This window comes from Calidris pugnax, unplaced genomic scaffold (assembly GCF_001431845.1).
Source record: "Calidris pugnax isolate Ruff unplaced genomic scaffold, ASM143184v1 scaffold28, whole genome shotgun sequence".
NCBI classification, from domain to species: domain Eukaryota; kingdom Metazoa; phylum Chordata; class Aves; order Charadriiformes; family Scolopacidae; genus Calidris; species Calidris pugnax.
This window is the reverse complement of record NW_015090842.1, coordinates 19,082,847-19,108,984: the sequence shown is the minus strand read 5'-3', so window position 1 is coordinate 19,108,984 and position 26,138 is coordinate 19,082,847. Positions and strand designations below refer to the sequence as shown.

At 41.1% G+C, this 26,138-nt stretch overlaps 1 protein-coding gene across 1 annotated transcript in view; it reads right to left on the bottom strand.

Moving 5' to 3' along the window:
* Nucleotides 1-3,864: 3,864 nt before the first annotated feature.
* The window catches only part of MMP2 (matrix metallopeptidase 2), a 41,007-nt gene continuing 18,733 nt past the window's right edge, over nt 3,865-26,138 (bottom strand). Inside the window, exons 7-13 of the mRNA XM_014942429.1 lie at nt 22,084-22,257; nt 20,778-20,933; nt 18,842-18,995; nt 13,003-13,139; nt 11,072-11,231; nt 7,552-7,661; nt 3,865-6,434 (exon numbers count right to left, since the gene is read on the bottom strand). Coding sequence (XP_014797915.1) covers nt 6,331-6,434; nt 7,552-7,661; nt 11,072-11,231; nt 13,003-13,139; nt 18,842-18,995; nt 20,778-20,933; nt 22,084-22,257 — 995 coding nt within the window. The 3' untranslated portion in view covers nt 3,865-6,330. The remainder of the gene's footprint in view (nt 6,435-7,551; nt 7,662-11,071; nt 11,232-13,002; nt 13,140-18,841; nt 18,996-20,777; nt 20,934-22,083; nt 22,258-26,138) is intronic.

The following is a 26,138-nucleotide window of genomic DNA, read 5'->3' as shown; positions in this document are numbered from 1 at the left end:
TGAGGCCACCAAGCCCAACCATACACACACAAAAGCCCCCCCCAATCTTGGGCACTAGAGCACGCCCTGAAGTGCCACGTCTACAGGCTTCTTAAATCCCTCCAGGGATGGTGACTCCACCACCTCCCTGGGCAGGCTGTTCCAGTGCCTGACCACTCTCTCAGTAAAGTAGTTCTTTCTAATATCTAATCTAAATCTCCCTTGCCCCAACTTCAGACCATTTCCTCTGGTCTTGTCGTTTGTCCTTTGGGAGAAGAGGCCAACACCTGCCTCTCTACAACCTCCTTTCAGGTAGTTGTAGAGGGCAATGAGGTCTCCCCTCAGCCTCCTCTTCTCCAAACTAAACATGCCCAGTTCCCTCAGCCTCTCCTCATAGGACTTGTTCTCCAGACCCCTCACCAGCTTGGCCACCTGGGCACACTGCTGGCTCATGTTCAGCTGGCTGTCTACCAACACCCCCAGGTCCTTTTCTTCCGGGCAGCTCCAGCCACTCTGCCCCCAGCCTGTAGCGTTGCCTGGGGTTGTTGTGACCAAAATGCAGGACCCAGCACTGGGCCTTATTAAACCTCATCCCGTTGTCCTTGGCCCATTGATCCAACCTGTCCAGGTCCCTCTGTAGAGCCTTCCGACCCTCAAGCAGACCAACACTCCCACCTAGTTTGGTGTCATCTGCAAACTTACTGAGGGTGCACTCAATCCCCTTCATCCAGATCACTGATAACTATATTAAACAAGATTGGCCCCAGAACTGAGCCCTGAGGGACACCACTGGTGACTGGCCGCCAACCAGATCTAGCTCCATTAATCACAACTCTCTGAGCAGGGCCATCCAGCCAGTCTTTTATCCAGCGGAGGGTACACTTGTCTATGCCATGATTCACTAGTTTCTCCAGGAGAACGCCGTGGGGGACAGTGTCAAAGGCCTTACCAAAGTCCAGGGAGACAACATCCACAGCATTCCCCTCATCGAGAAAGCGGGTCACATGGTCATAGAAAGAGATCAAGTTGGTTAGGCAGGACTCATTCAGCTCCTGCAGCTCTGGAGAAATTACTTACCGTTTGAGCAATAAAACCTATAAGCTACTGTTTATTTTGAAATTGTTGACTGTTATCTCACCAGTGCTACCAAGGAAGAACACCTGTGCAGACTGAACACTTGTACTTTTATCTCATTGCATTGACCTTTGTTCAGAACGTGGAGTATTTTATGGAGAAGGGCAAAACTGGTGTGACTTCCTAAGCAGGTTAAGGTTGATTAGCATTCAGGCAGTTGGACAGGTGATTCTTGCAAGTGCCCTGAACTGAAATATCCAGACATAAATCCTTAATATGAAATAATATATTGTAATATAGCCATAAGCTATTTATTTGTGTATGTATACATGTGTACACATGCAGGTATCTACTTAATACAGATTTTAAAAAAGCTATTGTATATAATTCTTAAAATTATATAAATTAATTTCATAGCCTAAGGCAGTCTAAGGCTAAAAGAAGCCATTGGTTCACTTAGTCCAATCCCCACTAGGTCCAGGCCAGGATTTTTTTCCCCAAATATGCTGTATTAATACCAGAAATAATGCCTGAGTGAAAGATGTTCTCCAAAAAGGCAGGAACTCTTGATCTGAAGACATAAACCCCTCCAGAACAAACAATCACAAAAACACACCAAAAAAAGCACCTCTCACTTCCTTTGGTAACCTGGTACACAGATTTATTGTTTTTACTACTAATAAGGTGTGCATTTTCTTTCAGATGCTGTTATTTTCTAAGCAATGATTCATGTCATATCTTTAGATTAAAGAGTTCTGAGATAGTAACAGGGTTCTTGATGTTTGTCTCAATTAAGAAAAGAGCAATTGGAGATTTTATAATAAAACATTTTTAATGTAATGATGAGAATGAATGAATGTTGTTGAATTGTCTTGTTTATACTGAGTATCATACATCTGGAAAATCTGAGCCCATTTATTTCTGCAGGTAAAGACTTGCTATTGCTGTCGGGGTGGGGAGAAGCCACGTGCACCCAGCTGCCTGGGTAGTTGTGTGTGAAATCATGGCTCTTTGTGAGCAAGTGTAAATCTCAGAACTGGACAATTTACCCTAAGATGCTATTTTGCTGTCACTTCTGTTCTGAAAGGCAGTTCAGAAGGCAATGTATTTCAAGGAATAGTGTGTGACTCTGACAAGCTCGGTGTGCAGAAACCTTGCCGGCAGCTTTTGAAACACCTCCAGTTCTGCCTGACTCTGCTATTTCTCTGACAGTCTCAGAGTTGTTGGTTTTCTTGTTGTTTTGCGGGGGTTTGTTCCAGTTTTGTGGTTTTGTCCTTTCTACAGTTCCCTACTGAAATACCTTAGTACTTAAGAGCATTTTACATCACCGGCCTGGAACAGCCTGCTTCCCCTTGCAGGTATCAATCTCTGCATTTGCAGCGATCCCACAGAGCCCAGTGCCTGCTCATTTGTTGGCTTCATCTCTTCCAAAAGCAGAGGAATGTTCATTCACCTGGTCTCTGCTGCTAAAAGCATGCATGTCTGGGTTTGCAAATAGAAATAATTTGTCCAAAATGGGCCCAAAGGACATACTACCTCCTGATTTAAAGAACAGCACAGTTATAGTCAATTGCTTAAATTTATGGATAACTGCTGCTTTGTAAAATCATGAGAAAATAGCATGAAGAAAATGTATTTCTAACAACTACAGAGTGTTAGCGAGGCACAAACTGTTAAGCATGATTCACAGTTTAGGCTGCTGTGTCTATTAAGTATTTGAACTGTAGTATTTCATTATCAACTTGGCTGCCTTTCATGTATTGTGACAGAGTGGTTACTAAACCACTGCCCTTTACTCCATTGGACTGGAACTGCCCCACGGGGTGGGTACAGCCTCTCCTGCTCCTAACTGAGAGAAAATTCCCTTCAACTCCTGGAGCAAGAGTGTCTGAGCTCTTTCCATGTTGCAACAAGCCCACGTGCAGCGTGTGGGCAACCCTATCCCAGCACCAAAAAGTCCTAAGTTAACCTGACTTGATTTTAGTAAAACTATAGAACAAGTTAGGTGAGGGTTTGATAGAGTTTTGTCCTGGGTTTTATATGGCTTTGAGATAAATGCTTGTGCTTTTGGCTGCCTGTTTCTTCCTTTGTAAAGAAGGTAAAAATCTTCATTGAGTTCTGAGGACGTCTTAGGAGAAACATGTTGAGGGGAGGAAAGGCAAGGGCAGTGGCTTCACTGCCACGGGCACAGTCTCATGGGCCCGAGAAGGTGAAAAGAGCAGGCCTGGGGAGGGTAATCTGGTTCAGCCAAGAGTCCAGGGGTCACCAGAAAACCCCATAGTGGTGGGGCAGATGGAAAGTCAAACAGGGAAGCAAGTCAGTGGGACACATTGGCACGGGACATGGCCAGGTAAAGGCAGAGCTGCAATGATGCTCAGGCAAGGACTTTCCATCTCCTGGTTAATCCATTACAAACAGGAAAGAACAGACACAAAATCATTGAGGGAATGTACAATTTCTTGAGTTTTGGCCATAGGGAAAAGCAAAGGATCATATAATGACTAGGTGATATCCTGGAGGTGAAGCAGGTTATTTCTGGATTCCAACAGTGAGATCTGAAAGTGGCTGCCAGCAAGTGGAATTAGACCTGAAGACTTTTTCAGGACACATTTTATGACTTTTGGCATTTCATAGGTCAAATGCGAAAGGTTAACGAGAAGGGTTAATGTACTCCTCCAGCTTGTCTGATACATGTAGGTGATAACCTGGCAAATGTAAACACATCTGTTTCTGCTCATGCACTGTAACAGTTGACCTGTGATAAGCTTACAGTTGCCAGTCTGAAACTGAACTCAAAGAAGGGCGAGTCGGTTTAAGGATAGAAAATTTATTTCTGTTTTTCTGCCAGTAATGTAGTCATTGGAGAAGGGATTTAAACAGGCAAGAACAAGACAAGAAGCTGAGCAGAACTCCTTAAACCCACCAGATGTGTGGAGCTTTGTAGGATTATGGTGTTATTATTACAGAAGGTACACTGGTAGATTTGCCAATGTTGCAAAACATATACGTAAGTTGTAGACAAAAAGGAAACTATTTCAGTCATCAGTAGAAATGTGATTTAGCAAGTTCAGTGCTGAAAAGGTCGATTGCAAATGTTCCTCTAGTATATCTATGTTTCAAACCCCTTCTTCATATTAAATACAGATGCTGGAGCATGCAGTTTGGGGCAATATTGGCACAAGAACATAAAAATCTTGACAGGATGGCTATTGAGGATGCTTAAAACAGTAAGAGCTTAAAATCTCCAGGGAGAAATTCTTGCAACACTCAAAAGGAGTTCCTGGCAGTCATTAAAACTACAGAATATTTTCAACACTAGTATAGGAAGATGTTTGTGGTCAGGACAGACCATACATCGCTGCAATGGCTCAATAGATCCTGCAATCCTGAGAAGGTTGCCAGGTGTCTGTAAAAACTAGAACCCTAACATTTTGCAATTACAACTACTTTGTTATGTACCTTATTTTTTTGACTCTGATGCAGGACTATTTGGGAAGGTGATTAGTGATTTCTGAAGAGAATGAGAGTGCTCAGAAGGAGAGAGTCATCTTTTCTTTTGGCATAGGTGAAAATAGCACTGGCTCATCCAGGTGAGAATTGTCCGTAGTAATGAAAAGCTTCCCAAAGTGGGAGTTGTATCTGGATGGTGTGCAATGGAAATTCAGTTAGCAAACGCAGCCACTTCAGAAGAGGTATCTTTTCAGAATACCAGTAAAAACCTCTGCCTAGAACAAGAAAGCTCTGAGTGGAAGCTTGAAGTTGTTGAGAATATGAGAAGAAACCCGTCAATCATTGTTCCAGGTGTTAGTTGGTCTCTAGCCAGTTCTGTGAGTTGGGAACTCAATGGGAGAGATGTACTGAGAAGGATCTGGGCTGACCACTCACATGATGCATAAAGAGATTCTCATATAAGAACTCTCTTTATGAGATTCTCATAAAGAATCTCACCTTAATGGAGCTGGGTAAGATCCTTGGCCAAATGGTCTGATCTCAAGGAGAGGGGGAAGGTTTTACATCTCTATTTCTCAACTGTACATTCCCTACAGGATAAATATACTGCTGTGTCTGTGCTGACTCTTCCTGTCTGGGTTGGGATGAGGAGGAGGAGGAGGGTGGAAAACAGAGAGGCATGTAAACTGTTGTGAGAAGGCCGTGGGCTTTGGGGATGCATGGGACCATATCAGCTCCTTAATGTAAATTGCTGCAGTCACATCTTACAGCTGACAGAGAAAGTAAGCTAGACTTCTAAATCGATCCAGAATGCAATTATATACGGGGTAATATTGTCTTTCCTGTGGCAGGTATTTGACTGTAACATGCTACTGGATTTCTAATTTCAAATGATAGAAGGAAGCCTGGCCATGAGAAGTGTTGACAGTGTAATTTGATTTTATTTGTATTGTTGGCACTTCATGTGTGGGACATTCTTTTCTGGTTTATTTTTTTAATGGGAAACATTCCATCAGATTGTGAAAAGAATAATCTCTGTTGCTCAATAGATAACCAAAAATCTAACCGAACAAACCCCCAATATTATAAAGAACTGAAAAATAAAACAAGTTAAACAATTATACTTGACTTTTATGTATAACGCGTTGACTTCAAAAATCTGAGTCATTCCATCCATATAAACAAGTTGTATAGTAGTAACAAAGTGCATGAAGCAAATTGCTAAATTTAACTAAGGTATTAAAATAAAAAGTACTTTAAAACAATACTTTTAACACAGTTTCTTGCCATGATTCCATCATGCATTAACACAAATCAAATCCTGAGGCAACCCGTGCCTTTGACAGTCTTTCTGTAAATATGTAAATAAATGGATGTAATGATCAAACTCGCAAAAGGGTGAAAAACGCAAGACAAATCATCTATTTATAACAGAGTTGTATTTAAAAATAAAAAAAAAATAAATCAAAGTGCACTGCTGGTACATCTCATTTGAGCCTATTTGGGATGTGTATAACACAGGGGTGTGATCCAGTCTCCAATGGTTTCAATGCTTTGTTTAAGCACCAGGGGAATAAAGAATGATGGATGTTCTATTACTATGACTAGCATGAAAACTGAAAACTTGTACCAGAATATATACGTAAACATCTTTTGTGTACTGAGGAGGCAAACACTCTTAAATTATCTGATGTGTACAGTACTGGTACTTAATGTTTTGGTGCCAGTACCAGACTGGTCCAGTAATTAGCATTCAGATCTATTTCTAATTACAGATAAGGCATATAACAAAAAAGTAAATATTTGGTTATTAATATCTCATACAGTTCAACAACCCAACCAGTCAGAATTTATCTTGCCAATTTTAACAATCTTCAAACTCTTGTCTTCCATTTGTAGATAGTATTGATCTTTGAAAAAGTAGGTGTATCCTGTGAAGGTAAATAAAAAAGCATACTCAGATTATGGAGCATGTCATTCTCAAGCAAAGCTTTTTTTATCTGTTTGATTTCATAAAGCTTAATGAACTGGAAGACTCACTTTCTGAGATATTCATACTCAATGAAAAAAGATTTATTTTAAAAATACATAAAAAATCCTATCCTGGAGAAGAGAGGTCTTGTTAAATGGAGCCTGAAGTCAGGTTACCATTTGTGAGCCAGAATTTTCTGGGAAGAAATATTTGCTGGCAAAATAGATGTTGAAAATGTAATCGAGTCACGACTCATGTGATATCAGTGGCGCTTCCAGACATTTATGCGTATCTGTGCAAAATATGAGCTTAAAACTATGGGCCAGGCCTTCAGCTGCAGTTGATAGGAGGTTAAATAAAAGGGCAAAATACAACCTGTTTGTGCCTGTGATCAGAAAGATTATCGTACTCAAGTTCTGGCTGTGCTAGAGCAGAAATGATGCTGTGGCCCCATTCTGATACCGAGGAATCTGTGGAGCTGTCAAGAAGTTGGGGAATTTCCAAGCCCCAGGCACTGGCCCAACCAAGCCTTCTCCTGTGCATCAGGCATTGGGTGGCAGGAGTCGCTTCTCAGTATGTCTCAGACTACACTAGAAAGACACTAGAAACACTAGACTACACCAGAAAGCTCCACAGACCTAATTTAAAAAAAAAAAAAAAAAGGCAAGGAAAAAAGGGGGAAGATTCTAATAAAAGCTGTTTCTTGCCTTGTTAAGCTTTGCAAAGTGTTCAGCTTCAAATAAGGAAATGATAAAGAGTAGATAGAGATTGAAATTGAACAAGCTTCGTGAAAAGGGAAATCAGCGTAACTATTATTATTTGCTTGGGTAAAAATATTCAGGAGAGGTCATATCTGCTAAATGTTGCATTTTAGAAAGTTTAAACTGTGATTAGTAGGGTATTTATCAATAATATTTAAAGAAAAAATAGACGAAAGGTTTGTTTGAACCAGTAGTTTGCAAAGCTGAATGGGAATTTGGCTTCTCATGGACCACAAGAAATTAAAGTCTCCAGTAAGTTTCCCAGCAGACAAATAAGAGACCTTTTGAGTGATTTAGGCCAGAACTGCAGCTTACCACTGTCACCAAGACCCAGGACAGCATCCAGGTTATCTGGAACTCCATTCCAAGAGTCAGCAATGAATTTAGGGGATGCAAGCTCCATTTTCTTCTTTTCTTCATTGTACCTGAAGAAAGTTATATCCCTGCATTACAAATCTATATTTCATGTTAAAGTTTGATGTGATTTTTCAGGGAGTCTTCAGCAAACGTGAGTACATAAACCAATCAAACAGAAATATAATAAATGACATTGTGACATTGTCATTATAATTATTCCCCGAGTCCATTAAAACTGTGTGAAATTTTACATTTTTCCTTTTGGAAATACAAGTCTTGCAGAATTAAAAATGCACTTTCCAAGCAAAACACTTTTCAGAAATGTGGCTTTAAAATTCCAAACATAATTCTAGGAAAGGTAACTTTTTTTCAGGCAGCAGCTAGCACCTGAAGATAGGAGATTTTAATGTGGAATGACTATCTTTTAAAAATCTGAAATATGCTTGTAGTCCATATAATTGGTGGATTGCTATTAAATTACTTATTACTTTCCCTAGCGTTTAATTAAAAAATCCTATTATTTTTCACACAATCCTGTCTCTCACTCAGCGGTGATCAGCCGATAAATGCCAAGTTAAAAATACATGCTTTTCTTTGGAGGGAGAAAAAAACCCCCAAACCCCAATGGCTTTCACAGCCTGTGCTTTAAAGAGGAAAACCTGAGCTGCTGTAACCCCCCCAAACTCCGTGGGAGTCAGATCTAGTTTTTAGTGTCCTTCAGCTGGGAGGGGGTCTGGCTGTGTCCCTCACTGCAGCTCATCACTTGTCTCCTTTCCTCTTCCCGCTGTGCTATGCAAAGACAGATTTGTGCTAAGCCACTTTTAGTCTCCCACAAACAATAATCCAGGATCTTCCTTTCCATATATAGGGAATAAATGCCCCAGGGATGCAAGGTCCTTGAGAGCAGAGGTGGAAGGAGCGAGATGCAGCCTCGTTTCCCCATTTTTCTGATTTCTAGATGGGAGTCAGTGCTGAGCAGGAGGAGCGGAGGTGTCCTGGGGAGCAGTGACATGGGAGACACTTTGAACCAGGCTTCGGAAGCATGTGAGGCCTGGGTCCCCCCAGCAGCACCCCTGCAGGAGCCCTGGGCTGCAAGGAGGTCACCTGTGACTAGTACTGGGGGGAGGAAAGCATTTCTGTTCTTGATTCTATTTCTCCATATCTATACGTCTCAGGTTACCTTTCCCCCACTGCTATATGGAACTACTTGGATTATATCCGAAGTTACACCAGTACAAATTGTCAAAATCAATTATAATGATTAATTTAAATTACTTATTTTTTTTTCCCCTCGGATATTTAAAGAAAATCTAGTACCACAGCTTTAAAAGTTCAGCTGTGGAATCTGAGCCGCCTCCTCTTCCTCTCCTTCACAGAACTTTGCTTTGCTTAACAATATTGTTTTAGCAACACTAAAATAGCTTGGGGCTGGAAGGAGGGAGCGGAGAAGGCTTCCAAAAAATCCATTTAAAGTAAGTGTGATAATGGCACAGGAAGGCCTATGGTATGTAACTATTTTGATTCCATGTGGCAGAGTCCTTGTCTAAAATAAAACAGCCACATACTTAAGGGTTACAGTATCTGTGTTAGACAGAGATGCATTTTTTTTCTGAAATATTTGTCAACTGTTTGCTTCCTTCTTTACACAGACAGAAATCACTTAAGCTTATTTTGATTCCTTAAGAATAAATTATGCATTCTGCGGTGACCGCAATTGATAAGGTGCTTTGATAGAAATCCTGTCTGTGATTAGAGTGATGAATTACTTGGAGGCCCTGGAGTACAGTTAATCAAAACAGTCATTGGTACAGAGGAGAGAAGCAGCTTTTTGCTAACTCATAGTCTACAGGGTTTGGTAGGGATCCGAAGTATTGCAGATGGCTGTATTGGAGCTCCTTGCAAATGTTTAAGACAGTCTCTACAAGATGACATTAAAAAATTAATAGCATTCTTTAGTTTTTAAGTTCTTTTTTTTTTTTTTTTTCACCCAGATAATGGAGAAGAGTATTGTCCTCAGAGTAATTGAAAGAAAGTTATGATCAAGTGGCAATTGTGAAAGGGTATTTTATTTACTTACAGGAATCCACAGCCATTAGGATATAAAAAAGACACTCATACGGTTTGATCATAACATTAAATTAATGTTCACATAAAATGGACTCAATTATGGAGCTTGGAGAATCTTTTAGATTTCTGGTGATTGTTTCTGATGTTTAACTTTCCTCTAAATTGTCAGTTAATGAATGGTTCAGCTTTCAGCCTGTTGTTTAATGTCTGCATTCCTGACTTCAAGTCCTCTTCCTGGAAGAGCCCTCTGATGGTGAAAGCAGGAGTCAGTGTCTCTGCTTTGTTCTCCTGCCATTCTGACAGGCAGCTCGGAGGTAACTCACCAAGTGCCTCAAAGCACCAAAGCACGTCTGCTTTTTAAGATTATCTTTTGTGCCAGATCTTCCTGCCAGTTATGATAATGGCTTTCTATTAAATACAAGTAGCAGATTTTTCATCAGATGCAATGTAGGATATTTATTTCTACCACAGTAATAGCCGTGAGACATTTTAAGGACATTTCTTCCTAATCTAATAGTCCAAGATCTTTCCTGGACAGATTGTGATAGCGAGACACCTCAGTTTGGTTGCTTATGTTGCATCATATTTTGCTTCTCTGCAGTCTTTTGAACAGAACCTGAGTGCAAATACAGAGTTGCATGCATTTAGTGGAGTACCACATTTGTTGGTGTTCTTTGCACCAAAATCTTCTCTGAGCACGTACTGGAAACAGGAAAAAGGATTGTAGAGACTGTCAAAAGGAATTGAAGCTAAGATTTTTCCCAACGTGCTAACAGCTACACTTCTGGTGGTCTGTTCAGATCTCCTCAGTGCCAACTCTGTTAGTAGGGCACATGTGTTAGTGACTGGTACATCAGCTGCTGAAAGGTTCTGCAGCCATCCCCATCTTGCTGTGCTGGTCACACTGCTCTGCCTTTCACATTCAGGGCCTCCAAACCTGATGGCTTAGTGAAAGAATTTCAAAGGCAATCTGTTCGGCCTTTGGCTTCAAGCAATTGGAGATCAGCCCGTTTTTAAGGACTTCCTTTTAGAGTTTTCTCCCAGCAGCTGTGAGCTGACAGCAGGGACAGCTTGCCCCTCTTAAAAGCCTGAGACTGATGTGGGGCAGTGGCTGGTACCTGGGGGTTGAGGGATGGGTTGTTAGTGGTGAGCAGCCTAATAGAGACTCCCAGAAATCCTTTTCCCTTGCGAGCTGTTTTCTCAAATAGGTGCTAGTTTCCTGCTGCTGCTGTCCCGAATCCATACTCCCTGGTTCAGCATCCTTGCTCACCGCTGCTGTCAGCATGGATTTTGTATTCTTGAAAGATGAAACCCCCATGTTTGGTTCCTGCCTGCTGAAACTCAGAGTGCATTCAACTCTAGAGACAGAGCTCAGCTGACAGCATCCCACCACCCCATCAATGCATCTTACTTCCAGTATCTGTCTCCAGCAAAAATGTATGTCCTCTTGTTCCTGCCCCAGTTAAAAGCTGCATCAACACGTTGCACATCAGGGGGTAGTCCCAGGTTGGTGAGTTTCTTTGGATAGCCCCTCTCCAGGTTACTGGCTGAATAAACCCAGTACTCGTTTCCTAGGTAGGGGAGAAAAGAAAGCAAGCAAAGACTGTGTATTAATCAGATACAGAGGAGTATTTCTTCTTTTATGCTTTGGCATTGGGGCTTTTTATTGCAGTAGCTGTACTACTAGTCCTTCTGGTATTACACCGTCTGTGAAGTGCTGGATTAAAGTGCACATGTAGTGTCATTACAATTGCTGCTGTTGCCTTTTAAATGTCTTAAATTGCCTCCTGGCAAAGGACATCACCCGACCGTGCTCTTTCTTTCTCCTCAGCTGTCTCATCTTTGAGGCAGACGCTGTCTTAGTACAGCTGGGGTTATGTTAAAACAGGTAGTTAATATTGGTAAGTTTTTGTGTGATGAAGATGGTCTGAAACCAGGCAAGGGCACTTGAAGTTCAAATGCAGCAGCTTATGTTCACCCTCCATGTGTTTTGTTGAGTGGTGGGTTTTTTTTGGAGCGATTAATGGGAAGTTTTTGCCCAGAGTTCCTATTTCTGTTATCTTTTGTCATATGAGATTTTCTAATGTCTCTTCAAATCTGTATTAGTGGAAGATGGTCAAGTCTCCTGTGTTTTTTACATGGAATTATAATTTATTTAGTAAATACCCTCACTGGATACACTGAAAGCCACGCAAAGATTCGTTCATGAAAGGACATTTCTTTGATTCTGTGCTAGTGGGAAAGCAAGTCAGTCAAGTGTTAATATGAGAAAAGTGTGAAGTGTAGCGTTTGAGTTCCTGAGAAGCTGCTATTTCAGGGGTCAGGAGCAAAGGGTGGGTCTCAGTACTAAGTATTTGAAGGCAGTTGGATTACAGGTGACTTTCAAACATGTGTTTGTTTGATAGTTATTTTTGTTTTCTTTTGTTTTATTTTTTTAAAAAGCAGGTTAGTTACATTTTCCTGGAAATTACAAAGACAGAGGGAGAGGTGTAGATGTAACAGGATTATATACAGTATACACAATATTTAAAGCATTTTGGCTTGGTTGAAATAAAACTTTTTTAAGTTTTTTTTTTTTCTCCATGTAAACTAAAGAAAATGGCTTTTGAGACATGTGGAATAGATTATTGTTACTTTTTCCCTCCTGTACAGAAAATGTACAGCAGCATTGGCCATATGTTTTTTACATGATTGGAGATGTGTAGTCATGTTTTTAGTAGATACTGGAGCCCAGTTTTTGCTGGCTCAGTTGTTCCTGTTGAGAAAAGGCTCCCAGCTCTGCTAATTTGGCCAGTACAGCTGAGCCATATGTGTGATTTAGGAGGGAGGGAGGAAGGCTTTCCGTTACCCTCCTCTCCCATGGAGGCAGCTCACACGGCCCCCCGTCTCCTCTGCCTGATGGGCCACCGAGGCAGACACTGGGAAGGCAGAGTGGAACTCAGTCTTTGGCAAAGGAGGAAGAGACAAGGAAAGGCACAGGGTGGGGAAAAAGGTCTAATCTTCTCAAGCAACAAGTACAGAGACAACGGCCTAAAGTGTGAGGGAACAGAAGGAAAACAGGTCAGTGAGTGATGAAACGGAGCTCTCAGTGTTGTTGCTTTTTGTTTTAAATAACGGGTCTAGTTTAGTCTTGCTTATTGTTGTATGTATCTTTCTATTATTTTTTTCTATTATTATTAATCTAATATTGTTGTTACATCTTTCTAGGTGTTCAGAGCTCCCCTTTGTTGTAATGGAGGCTGTTCAGAGTCTTTCAGATCCCGGCTTAAATTCAGAGGAAAGCAGCTCAAATGCAACATCTATGCAAATAACTACTTTCATTTTAAAACTTAAAACCAATACCTGAAAAAAACACAGCCTTCTCATCCTGAGGGGCCTCGTAGACGGCATCGATTTTCTCTGGCAGATCAGGCCAGAATGTAGCAACAAGAAGAGGACCTGTGGGTTTTCCTCGGGGGTTTACAGTCCTCCACATGAATCTGAGCAGAACAGAAAATTGTAGGAGATTTACAATGAACTAATTCACCAGCACATCTGTTTCTCATCATTTCTGGCAAAGGCCGCGTAAGCGTGCACATACACACATGCGCACACACACACACACATATTAGCAGCAACACACACTTGTAACTGTTTTCCTACAGTGGCTGAAAAGCCAAATCACTCATTTAGAAGCATGTTGCTAAAACAGACGCACAATAGGCTGCGTGCTGGACTGCAGGTGACATTGCTCGCCCTGATTGCTGTGGAGTTCCTGTTGCTTTTTGCATCAGGGCAAAATGTATTCTGTGGTGGGAGGATACAAATAAACTCATTTACAAGGCATTTAAACTATTAGAGCTCTCCTGCTGCTGCGTACGGAGCAGATGGATGAGCGGCTGACAAAAGCAGAGATTTGTATTCCATGAATTGCTCTTGCAATTACTATTGTAGTGACTAAAAGTTCAAATTTAATAACAGTATATCAAACTGTGTGGAAGTGAGCTTGGCTGTAAAAGAAACTGCTAACGCTAAAAATGTTCATTAGAGAAATGCAAAGGGTAATTTATTGCCTATTTTATGTAAAAGTAGGACCATCATTTGATTTAAGCTTTAAAAAGCTGTAATTATCTTTAAATGGCAGAGCTTTGTGCTGAGGGCTTTTGGTATTAAAAATGGCACTATTTCCTCCTTCACAGAATGACCAACTTTTTTCCACAACAGAACAAAAGTTTTGCCATAGTCATAAATCACAAAACCAGCAGACTGGTGGAATGGCTCTTGCACCAAGCTATAGCTATTCAATTCTCAGGTCAAACAGCTTTTACCATTATTATGTTGCTGAAGCTCAAGGTGCTACTGGCACCTTATTTTTGGCAGAGTATAAATAGTCATTACTCATTCCTAGCCAGAATAATTATACCTTTGAGAAAACCAGGATCTGCAATTGAATTTTGATTTTGCCTAAAACTGAGAGGAGCAGTTCTAAATTCATTTAATAAATTGCTGTATTTGTAGCAACAGAAGTTTGACTGCAGAGCCAGGACAAATAAAAGATTTTGAAATGCATTTGCAACTATGATTAGTTGCTGCATACTGATAATCTGTAGTGTTTGATACAAACGAGTACAACGGGCAAGTGCACTGGGTTTTTTGTCTCTTAATAAAAAGTATGTATTAATTTAACCTGACATATGGTACTAATAATTAAGATAGTAATATGTTAACTTACTCTCATTTCACATACATATATGTATTTTTAACATGTACAAAAATCTCTGGCCAAAGCTCATAACTTTCATTTAAAAGAGGCAAAGAATAAAGCATTTAAATCAGCATATAAAGCTGATTACTCTTGCTCTTGATAGTGTTTAAACACATGTGAAGCTCTGTAAAAGGTAATAACATTTGTTTCATGCATCTCTTCTTAGACAGAAAAGCAGATCCAATATGATATGAAAAGGCAATCCATATAACAACTCTTTCTAACGTTGCATTCATAAAAGTAGCTCCTTTAACAGAATTCTCAATCAAATTTGGACCTGATTTATGGCTGAGTCAGCACTAATTACTATCTGCATGAATTCCAAACTTTCCAGAGCCAATGGAGACTTGAACACTGGGTTTTTATTAAAGCACATATTTCAAGGGACTTGTTAAAACGGTGAGGTTTTCTCGTGGAAAGGGAAACTTTGTCAAAGCTGAGTTTTCTTTTGCTTTTGAATTGGATAGGAGGTATTTTTATTTCTACTCATCTTATTGAGGAAATGGTGAAATTAATTCTTTGGCTCTCTCATTTCACTCTGAACATGTTAAAATGTTTTAACTCATTCAGGTTAAATTTTAATATTACATTTACAGACAGATTTAGTACTTTGTTACAGTATGTATTACACATAATCAAGATTTTCCATTGTTGCAGTTGTTACTATTACATGCAGTTATGTAAAGGGTCTTTTTTAATGTCTTGGTAAACTTCAGAAGCTCAGATTTTTGCTCCCTTTCAGAACAAAAGCATCCGTGTAAATACTGTACTCGGGCACACTTGTTGCTTGGAGGCTTCTGTGTCCAGTGGCTCTCTGGCCAGCAGCACCCCCAGTCATTCCCTTTTGTTTTCATGGTTTGAGGGGGGAGGGAAAAATACTTTTTGGGAAAGAATGTGATCTGACCTCCTTTTTTGTTATTTAGTCCTTTTGCCTGTGTGATATGACAGTTGGATGCTATGGTCATTTTCATGAATCATAAAAGTCACACAACACATGATAGACATCTGTTTTTTGGAATTCCTAAAGTGAGTCATAATGCTGCTTTGCCTGATGTTTGGAAAGCTGCGAGACTGACAGGCAGAGCCATTCCAGAGCAAAACAATTCAACGATTGTCTGCCTTTGCTGCCTCTTAGATAAAGCATGAGTCAGTTTGAACAGATTGGTTTGGTATTTGCATAGTTCTTTGACCGACTGTATCTGAATGTGAAATACTTCTCTGTTGTTGGGATTATACAGAATACTGAATCGCTTTGCTGATTTAGGAATAGATATTAAGCTGCTCCTTGTTGGATCAAGCCTTGCGTGGTGCCCAGTTTACAAAAGCAGAGTGAAGTGGAGATCTGGCTGAAAACCGAGGCCCACAAGTGAGCAAAGAGGATCAGAATGCTGCGAATACTGTGGGAAGGGTTTTGTGCTGCTGGGAGAATGCTTCTCCTTTTGGAGATGCTGAGGTGAACACCTCGGCTCCCTGATGGCTATGCTAGAGAAAGTGGGCACTGGTTTTGCCAAGCTTGTTAGCCCAGGGCAGTGGGGTCAGCTCTGGGCAACTTGGTGGAGGGAGGATTCAGTGCTGGCTTTTTGTGAGCCTGGTCTGTTGGTGCTGTCAGGCCAACAGGCTGAGAAAGGGCTATTTCTTGCCATTAGGGATCACTGGACTGCAAGGAATCAGCCTGCTGCTGAGGGGGCTGAGAGGAATAGTACAAAAGGTATCACAGGTGTCCCCACAGGCACGTGGAATAAACCCTTTTTGCCTTATAGCAGCTGTAACAGAAATGAGGAACGTTAGTTCTTACAACCAGGGGTTTTTAATCCCAGTTTCTACATTGCTAAAACACAAAGCCTATGATAAAGGTGAAGTCAAACTTCAAACCCAAAGCACCGTTACCTGGGTGTCATACAGATGAGAACTAGAGGAAATGCACAGAAGGAATTACTGTATACCATAGACTGTAAAATTGCCTTCTTGCCCGTGTCTTTTTGTTATGAAAAGCTGGTGGAGTAGAGTTAAACTGTGCAGTGTAGCAATAAACCCTTCACCCTTCAGTCTTCTTGCTGAATATTTAAATCTGGAGAAGAATGGCTGGACCTCACCACCAGCAGATACAGATAACTATTAAATTGGTGTTTTGTGAGGCGGGGTCTGTTGTTGGTTCTTGCTCCCTTTTAAATTTCAGCTCTGACATCTGGAGCGACAAACAGGTGCTTCATAATGCTTCTGTCAGCTTCAGATGCTTGTGGTCTTCCTATCTGATAGGAAACAGTGTTTGATTTGGTCACACACAGCGAACTTATGTGTGCCCAGATCTTCAGCGGCTTTGGGAGAATGTTCAGGGTAACTGAGGATAAACGATTTCAAATTGGGCGTTGATTTATGGAAGGGATAAAGGAGCTTTAGTGTCTCTTACCATGCTGCTGCCAAGTCCTGTACTCCTTAGGAGATGCTCTTCATTGCTGAGCAGCTGGGTAACAGGGGCCCTGGCAAAGGCAGTGGGAGCTGCAGCTGTGCAGCCACCTCATTTTATCAGGAATGTCTCTGCTCTTTCATCAAAAATGCCTTTTTGTGTCTTCTGCCTTGGAGCCCTTGCACATATGGAGCCTGTCCCAGTCACCAGTGTCCTTGATGTGTTATTGCAGCAGCCATGAGTCACATAATACTGTTATTTAATGATTTTGGACAAAACCTGGATTAAACCACTCAGGGTTTAATCACGAGATTTTGCTCACAGATTTCCATAATTGTATCTTTACAAACACAGGAAGGGAGCGGATCTTCTTTGGACTAGGCCATCATAATGAAAGCGATGCTAAAACTGAAGATTTGCTAAAACAATGTCTCCATGATAGAAGAGGCCACTAACTTTGGAGGAACTATTTTTTTTTGTAGGGGTGTTTTTAGAAGCCAGGATTGGAAATTTTCCTGCAATCAGATTTGAAGTTTTACCCCAGAGTGCAGACTAAATGAAATGAAATCAGGAAGGACAGTGCCTCCAGAGCTCTACTCCACTGGAAGTGATGGGATTTCCATTGCTGGATTACTTGTAGGTTGCTGAAATCCTTGTAGGTTTTGCTACAAAAAGCATCCGGAAATCTTTTATAGGGAATGAATCCTTCTTTGGCAGGCAATAGACTGGCTAATGCATGTCTTCCATGGCTAATTTTGTGATTAATATTACAGATGGATAAGTCTATACAGATTTTGAGGTGTCATATCTGGTTTGCATAAGCATTTCGAACTTTGGATATGTTTCCCACTTCACCCTTTTGAGCAACCCTTATGTGATTCCACAGAAGCCAGCAGGTTGGTATTTTGCACTCAAATCTCTAAAACTGGGAAGAAAGTGTCAAATAAAGCCTCTTTTCATATGAGCCTTTATTTGTGGCACTTCCTTGTCCTGATTTTAGCTAGAACTACCACCAGCGCAGTCTGTCGTAGCACCTTGGCATGTGCAATTCCAGTGTAGGCCAGAAACTAAAAACCACTACAAAACTGCCTAAAATAATGACTGAAGGTCAAAATTCCAGATTCTCAAAGAAGTTTGAGAATAACTCTAAGAAAAGGTGAATTTATGGCATAATCACCTCACCTGTCTCTAATTATAGACAATCTTTTGGATGTGAAGGTTGTTGGGAGTAGTCAGCATGGATTCTCAAACAGGAAATCAGGCTTGAGCAACCTGATAACCTTTATGATTAAATGACTGGTTGGTAGATGAGGGGAGAGCAGGTCAGAAAGGTTTTTGACCGTTTCTAATAAGATTCTTATAGAGACGCTGTTGAAGTTTGGGTGAGGCAAGCAGACTGTGAGGTGGACAGAAAATGGGCTGACTGGCCAGGCCTAGAGGATGTGGTCAGCGGTATGAAGTCTAGCTGGAGGCCAGTAACTAGTGGTGTACCTCAGGTGTCAGTACTGGTTGGAAGACTGTTTAACAGCTTCAGTAATGATCTGGATGATGGGGCAGAGTGCACTCTCAGCAAGTTTGCTGATGACTTGGAACTGGGAGGAGTGGCTGATGCAGCAGAGGGTTGGGCTGGCATCCAGAGGCACCTACACCCCTGGGATGACAGGAACCTCACGCAGTTCAGGAAAGACCAGTTCAAGGTCCTGCACCTGGTGAGGAACAGCCCCAAACAGCAGTACGTATCAGGGGCCAATGGGCTGGAAAACAGCTTTGTGAAAAAGAACCTAGGGATCCTGGTGGAAACCAAGTTGACCAAGTGTAGCCTTGTGGCAAAGAAGGCCATACTATTTAACCATAAAACCAGCCATCTCTTTCCCTTAAGAGTTGATTAGGACACTTTGCTATCTCTGAACACACACACACACACACAAAAGGACAGAGTTTGTGCCTGATAATACATTTCTAGATTTTGAACAATAGGTCTGACAGATTCCTCCACTTGAGGCCCCATTCATAAGCGATTTAATCTCACTTACCTATCTTTGAAGAAAAACGTTTCTCCCCTGATCTGTGCGACTCCGTCAAAGACAATGTCGTGCTTGCAGAGCTCTGGAGTGACAGGCCCCAGGGTTGGCCGTGGGCCTGGCCCCGGGCCTGGCCCTGGGCCGGGTTCCACATCGGTCGATACTTCTGTAATGGGGAACAGAAATATGCTGTTACCCTGGGGTACGGTGCTGCAGGGGTGACACAGGGAGCGCGAACTATCATAATTCATAGAAGGGGAATAATTTGGAGACAGTGCTTGAAGGGGAAAAGAAGCTTATCATGAAATCTTTTCAGAAGATGGGTGGTTGAGTAGAGCTGAGAAGGCCTTAGCTTCCAGTCCTGCCTTTGTCTGCTGTGTGGCCTCGTTCAAGACCCCGTGCCTGCCTGAGTGCTGGGCTGCGTACTTAACTTTAAAGATATTCAGAAGTGATTAGACTGGGCTCAAATGTTAACATTACGATTTTTATTTTACTAGCTTCTAAAAGGAAGAGAAATGTGTTTCAAAGTCCTTCTATTCAGAATCATCTGCATCTCCACTGAGAGAGATGTCAAAGTGGATTTCTCTTCTTCTAGAAGTGCCAATAGTTTGCAGGTTACAAAGATGCCTTTTGAGCCATTTGTATGATCTTCTCGCCCTCATCAATAATCCAAATGTCCTCTTCAGAATATGCACTTTCCCATCTGGTTTATTTTATTTTATTTTGTTTTATCTTTTGGCCACTGCTGTATTGCCTTATGAGGCATTTGCCTTTTTTCTTACACATCAGACTGACTTACTGTATAAAACAAAGCGGAGTGTAGCTGATTTGAGATAATAATAATGGAAGAAAATGAAGGCTTTTTGGAATACTTATTTTATATAGAAAACAGTTTTTAAAGGATTCCATCAGGTATAGAGAGGCAAGAAAGATAGTTTTGTCTCAAGTTTTGAAGTGTGTCTTGAGAGAACTGGGTTAAATTCTGAGCTCTTTCGAAGTTGCGCCATGCAAGCTTAGAAAATTCACTTAATCTTGCCCATGTCTCAACTCCCAGTCTTAATTAAAGCAGCTAAGAACAAGGAAAAAATGCAGATTCAAATCAGATTTTTGATAAAAAGGCGTCTCATGTGGTAATCATTTTGGTATATTCTCATTATAATTTCTAAGGTGTTGAATGCTGTAGAATATAGTCACAATTAAGAAGATATCTCAGTAGAAAAGTTAAAAGAACAGAAAGAGAAATGGTATAGATTTTCTTCGACTGCTTAATTGACTGTGGTATGCTTGTGCCTCTACAGGGTAGAAAATATATGCGTGGAGGGAACTTCAATTATAATAATACTTATGCATTTTACTAAGCGTATCTATGGAGAAAATAATAAATTTTAAAAATGTACCAACATAAAAAACTTAAATCACTTTTTCTCCAGGAGCTTGCCAAATACATTTACATCAAAGAATCAGCTCCTACACACTCTCTGCAAATGTTACTGTGATGTATGGCTTGAATTGTTGTGGGACGCCCATGTGAACTGTTTCCAGGCTGCGACAGGAAAGAATGAACTTTCCCTATTATAGAGAGTTACAATCTGGAAAGCTCGGACTCTTGTAGATAGTAACACCCAAACCCACCCACATAAGGTATTTCGAGCTAGAGAAAAACGTGGCATTTCATTGTCCCAGTAAAGGCATTAGAAATTTTCATCTAAAGGTTTGGTTATGGGGAGTTTTGGGGCTTCTGTAAGTTCAGTGAATTTAGTGATCCCTCATCCTTACATTGTGATATCTGATTGAAGTAGGAGCCCTGGTAATAACATGAAGAAAGGAGAGAGAAAGGAAAGAGCATGTTTTTTGTGCAGCATGTAATTTACTGCAAGTTCTGAGTCCCACATTTCAACCTGTGCTGCAAACTTTTCTGGTGAGTTCTGCTGACGAGGGAGGACTTTACCATAAAGCTCCTGGATCCCTTTAATGTCATCCTGAGAAAGCCGAAAGTTCTTGGTGTAGGTGTAGATTGGGGCCATAAGAGCTCCTGGATCCTCCGAGTGCTCTAGTCCCATAGCATGGCCAAATTCGTGCGCAGCAACCAAGAAGAGACTGTATCCTAAATAACACAGCAAGATAGTGTCAGCTGCATAGAGCTAAATAGAAGTGTACCACACAGGTTATTCATAGTCTTCTCATTTCTTTTTCCTTGCTACCCATCATAAATCTCCCAATAATAAGTATCATAATTAGCCTTTACAGCCTCCAATGGTGAATGTCATACATATTGCCAGAAATGACATTTCATTAGAGAGACTCTAAAACCTTTTCTATAGCTGATGTTTGGTGCTCTCTCATGTGCAAGTGACTTTGGCCACAGTCTTAATACTTTTGCAAAAAAAAAGAAGTGTAGCAAATAAAATCAGATTTCTGTGCTTTTTTTTTTTAAAGCACAGAAGAATTAAGCTTGTAATCTAGACCTCAAATCTTACTTTTCATCAGGAAATGGCATGCGAGTGATAAACAGGTCTGTAGATCTGTGCGTCTGTCAACAGAGCCTGAATCAGTAATTCTTAGGTTAAAAAAAATCTCTTTTCATAGGATGACATTTTATCAATTACACCCAAAGAGTCTGAAATTTAGCAGTTATCTTGCTCATAAAAGAAAAACCTGGATCTAGCATTTGTTTGTAAATGTGTAAGAACTCCTTTTGTTTAAAATAAACATAGTTTAATTTTATCCATTTTACAAATAAGGACAAAGATTAACCAAAATAGTTTTAAATACCACTATTCACCATACAAATGTTATACTGTCTCAGTTTTTAAACGTGCTTTTCATCTTCAGCAACATCAGTCACAAATATATTAATTTTTTACATTTAACATTTATTCCTAATTCAGCCAATATCAGAGTATAATTTTTACATATTAGTGAAATACTATAGTATTTGTGGCTTTTAGTCTTGGAAAGCAAAAGTGGTGATGAGCAAAACATTTATTTATTTATTAAAGGGGTTTGTATTTTGGCAAGATATTCATTGTAGAACATCTGAATGTTTCAGGCAGATGAGCTTTGGGACCAACTTCTCAACTATTGCCTCACATTTAAAGGTAGGGGGTTAGTGCAGATTCGGGGCTGGGGAGAAGTACTGTAACCAGACTGGAGTGATAAGCCTGAGGATGAAAGCATTTTAAGTGATGTCCTCGGTGTGGTCAATACTGTATTGTGGCTGGTACCGTTGTATTGCTCTGACAAACTGTTGTTACCTTGATCTGGACAGAAGCCCCACTTGCGGTCGTCGTCGTAGCTGCTGGTAGAAGCACACCACAGCTTGCCATCATTGCGACCCGCGCTCGTGCAGGACTCGTATTTATTCCCGAGGAAGATGAAGGGGAATACACAAGGGGCTCCCTCTGAATTGCCACCAACTGTTGACATGGCTGTGGAAAAGGACAGAAAAACACAGTGAGAAAGGAGTCCCTTTTGAGAGATTAAGAAGATTACGTTCAAACAAGGCCAAGTGTCGGGTGCTGCCCTTGGGTCACACGAGCCCAGGCAGCGCTACAGGCCTGGGCGCAGAGTGGCTGGAGCTGCCTGGCAGAAAAGGACCTTGGCAGTTGGTCAACTGTTGGTGAACATGAGCCAGCAGTGTGCCCAGGTGGCCAAGAAGGCCAGCAGCATCCTGGTCTGTGTCAGGAACAGTGTGGGGAGTAGGACTCAGGAGGTGATCGCTCCCCGTGGCCAAGAAGGCCACCAGCATCCTGGCCTGTGTCAGGAACAGCGTGGGGAGTAGGACCCGGGAGGTGATCGCTCCCCTGCACTGGAGAGGCCCCACCTCGAGGGCTGTGTCCAGTTTTGGGTCCGTCACCACAAGAAAAACATTGAGGGGCTGGAGCGGGTCCAGAGAAGGGCAACGGAGCTGGTGAGGGGTCTGGAGCACAAGTCTCCTGAGGAGAGGCTGAGGGAGCTGGGGGTGTTCAGCCTGGAGAAGAGGAGGCTGAGGGGAGACCTTCTCGCTCTCTCCAACTCCCTGAAAGGAGGGTGTAGCCAGGGGGGGTCAGTCTCTTCTCCCAAGGAACAGGGGATGGGACAAGAGGAAATGGCCTCAAGTTGTGCCAGGGGAGGTTCAGATTGGAGATTAGGAACAATTTTGACACTGAAAGGGTTATTCCACATCGGAATGGGCTGCCCAGGGAAAGGGTTGAGGCACCATCCCTGGAGGTATTTAAAAGACGGGTTGACATAGTGCTTAGTGACATGGGTTAGTGATGGTTTTTATCAGAGTCAGGTTGATGGTTGGACTAGATGATCTTAAAGGTCCCTTTAGACCTAGACAATTCTATGATGCATCTTCTCCTAAACTACACATTAAAAATACAAAGCAAGCAGAAAGTCTGTCATTCTCTTAAGAACGTGAGGATTCAGATTAAAATTAATGTTTGAAAAGAAAATTGTCTGACAGGAAAAAAGAAAAAGTCTAGGCTTTGCCATTGCAATGAACTTGCCAATAGTTTTGGTGGGAATAAGAGTTTGCCCCGGCCTGGTGCTCACAGCTCTGAGCAAGCAGCACTTAACAGGGATTTGTGGGAGGTGATTGTGTAGCAGGTGTTTTTGGATGGTCTTTCCTGGTGATGTTTTATAGAGTCTCAAATAGGTTGAAGGTAGGTTTAGTGTCAGAAAAGTTAAAGGGCTGTTGAGTATCCACCTGGTTAGTAGGTGTCCTACTGAAGTATAAGCTTTGAAGTAGGAAAAAACCCCAAAAGGTCCAGAAGAGGAGTCATAACAAACAAATTGAGGAATTATTTTATGCTGTCAGCAGGGTACAGTTTAAAAGCAGATGGTTTTAAACATTTTTTAAAGACAAGGATATCAAATGTGGATGATTATTTTTTTTTTGTAACCAGTATTTTTGCAAAAACTTGTAAATTTTTCCCTTAAGTGTCTTCTTATCTATGTAGTATGTGACAGTAATATGTAGGAAATAACATTTATATCTGTGTGTACACGTATTTTCTAGAGGGAAGACGGTGTAAGTAGATTTAAAATTGCAGTTTAAAGTAGGAATCATAAACAGAATATGCTGATAATATAAAACTCATTTAAATTCATCTGCACTGCCACCTGGCAATTACAGTTCCTTTCAAATTATGGTCTGTCTTCAGGGAAAGTACAGGAGAGCAAAACAGAGGCAAAGCTGGTTGTGTTACTAATAATTTGTTATTATTTATTTCTCATTGATTATTATTTATCAGAAATTAAAAATAAAGATTACAGTTACCTCAAGCAATAACCTTTTAGGCTGAAAAAAAAGCTTAGGCTAAGTGTATTTTTCAGTTCCAGTGATGAAGAGTGTGTTACCTAGGACCTAGGATATGTTGATTCTACATATATTGGCTCTTTTGTTGAATTATCCTTTAGATTTTTCTCTTCTTAACTATGTAGCAAGTTATAGTGAATTTGATCCTTTCTTTTCTTTTATTTTTTTTTTCAAACACCTGTAAGGTAAAATTGAAGGGTTACACCTGGGTATCAAAGGGGGCAGCCAGGGCAATGGCACTTCCCCTTGGCCCTGCTCAAAGCTTGAGATTTTGGATCTGCCGTAGCTAACTTATGTAGTCTAAATACTTATGGCTCCTGAAATTGTACACCTGCCAAGCTATACAAGGCTATAAATTAATTTTCATTCCTTTATGTAGTTAAAAAATATTAAAAAATATGAAGAAAGTGGGAATCTTTTTTTTTTTTTTGGCTAAACCATTTCACTTAGTTCTTTTGAATTGCTGAAAAGATCCATTAACTCAAGCTTAACATATTAAACAGGATTTCTTTTTTCAAGTGTAAATGTTAAGTATTAAGCTAAAATAATATTCATGCTTTCTTCCATCACATGGGACTTCTCTTCCAGGGCCATTAACAAATTGTAATCTATGGGTAATTATCCTGCAGTGGTAGACATTTGGTCCTATGGTTCAATGACATTTGTGTATCCCTGATAAACTTAGTGTGCTGTGGCAAACCGTATTGTTACATAGATCACTCCCTTTCTTGGCCACTTATGCTGAAATTGTGCCTAACTCATCAACTTTTGTGTGCTCTGCTGAAGGTGTAAAAAAGGAGACTGTAGTTATTTAAAACAATGACAAATTAGGCTGCTGCAAGCAGTGTTCCTCCTACCGGTCTCCGGACAGAATCCATATTTCTTATCCCGATCGTAGTCTTCGGTGGTTCCACACCATCGGTATCCATCTGTCCTGCCTTCTGTTGTGCACTGCTCGTAGGATTGGCCTTGAAATTTAAAGGGGAATTTGCACGGCTGGCCGTCACCATTGCCGCCCATTGTAAAAAGTGCTGTAGGGAGGAGGAGAGAAAAAAAGTCAATACACAAGGCTCAATATCAACAAGGAATCACGGTGTGCCTGCAGGAATGTGCAGAGGTCTTGGCAGAGGTGTGCAGCTGTCGTGTGTGGCACAGTTCACACTTAGAACCTCTATTTTATACCAACAGCGACATGCTTTGGCAAGCGAGACCAGGGATGTTACAATCTCAACAAGTGTATGGAAGAAATAGCTGATTGATCTTTATAAATGAACTGGGAATGAAGAAAATTCTCTCAAGCTGCTTGAATGTGGCTTGAATTGTGTATATCCTTTATAGCCTGACTCATAACATTAATATCCCTTCTTGAAACAATGTTTAGGAAGAGGATTCTGAGGAAGTCACTCATGTTCCTTAGTGCTCTGCTGGTTCATTTACCTTGCATCAGAGCTGTTAGCTAGAATGGCAAACCTTGTACAGAGCCAGAGAGAAGCCAGATGGGTTTTTCCTAACGGCCATCTGTGTACATTTGCGGTTTCATTAAGATGCTGACATACAGTAGAGCTGAAGTCCAATCATAACCTGTTGGCTTTTCCTCTAGGCTTTGCTTCTCATTTTTGAGAATCCCCGCAGCTGGGCTCAGGCACTCAATAGATCAGCAAGAGAGGACAAATATGACTCCCCAAAAAAGCTGAACGCTGGAGGCTTCTCCTGTCTCTTGCTTTGTTAGTGTTCCTGAAGGTAGTGTGTTGGCCTTCTAGAGGCTGTTTGTTATCCATCCGCAAACAATACCTCTGGGCTCAGTCCTGAGAACCAGAAATCTCTCTCCTGGGTGAAGGAGTACAGACTAAACTGAGTCAAGAGTTCTGGGATGTGGCTTAGGATTTTAGTGAACTTTCTGGAATATCTAGAGGAAGCAGATAAAATCTCTCATGCTGGTATTTAAAATAAAAGTATGTCCAAATTGAATTACATGAAGATCCAGGTGGTGTGGACCATTTGACA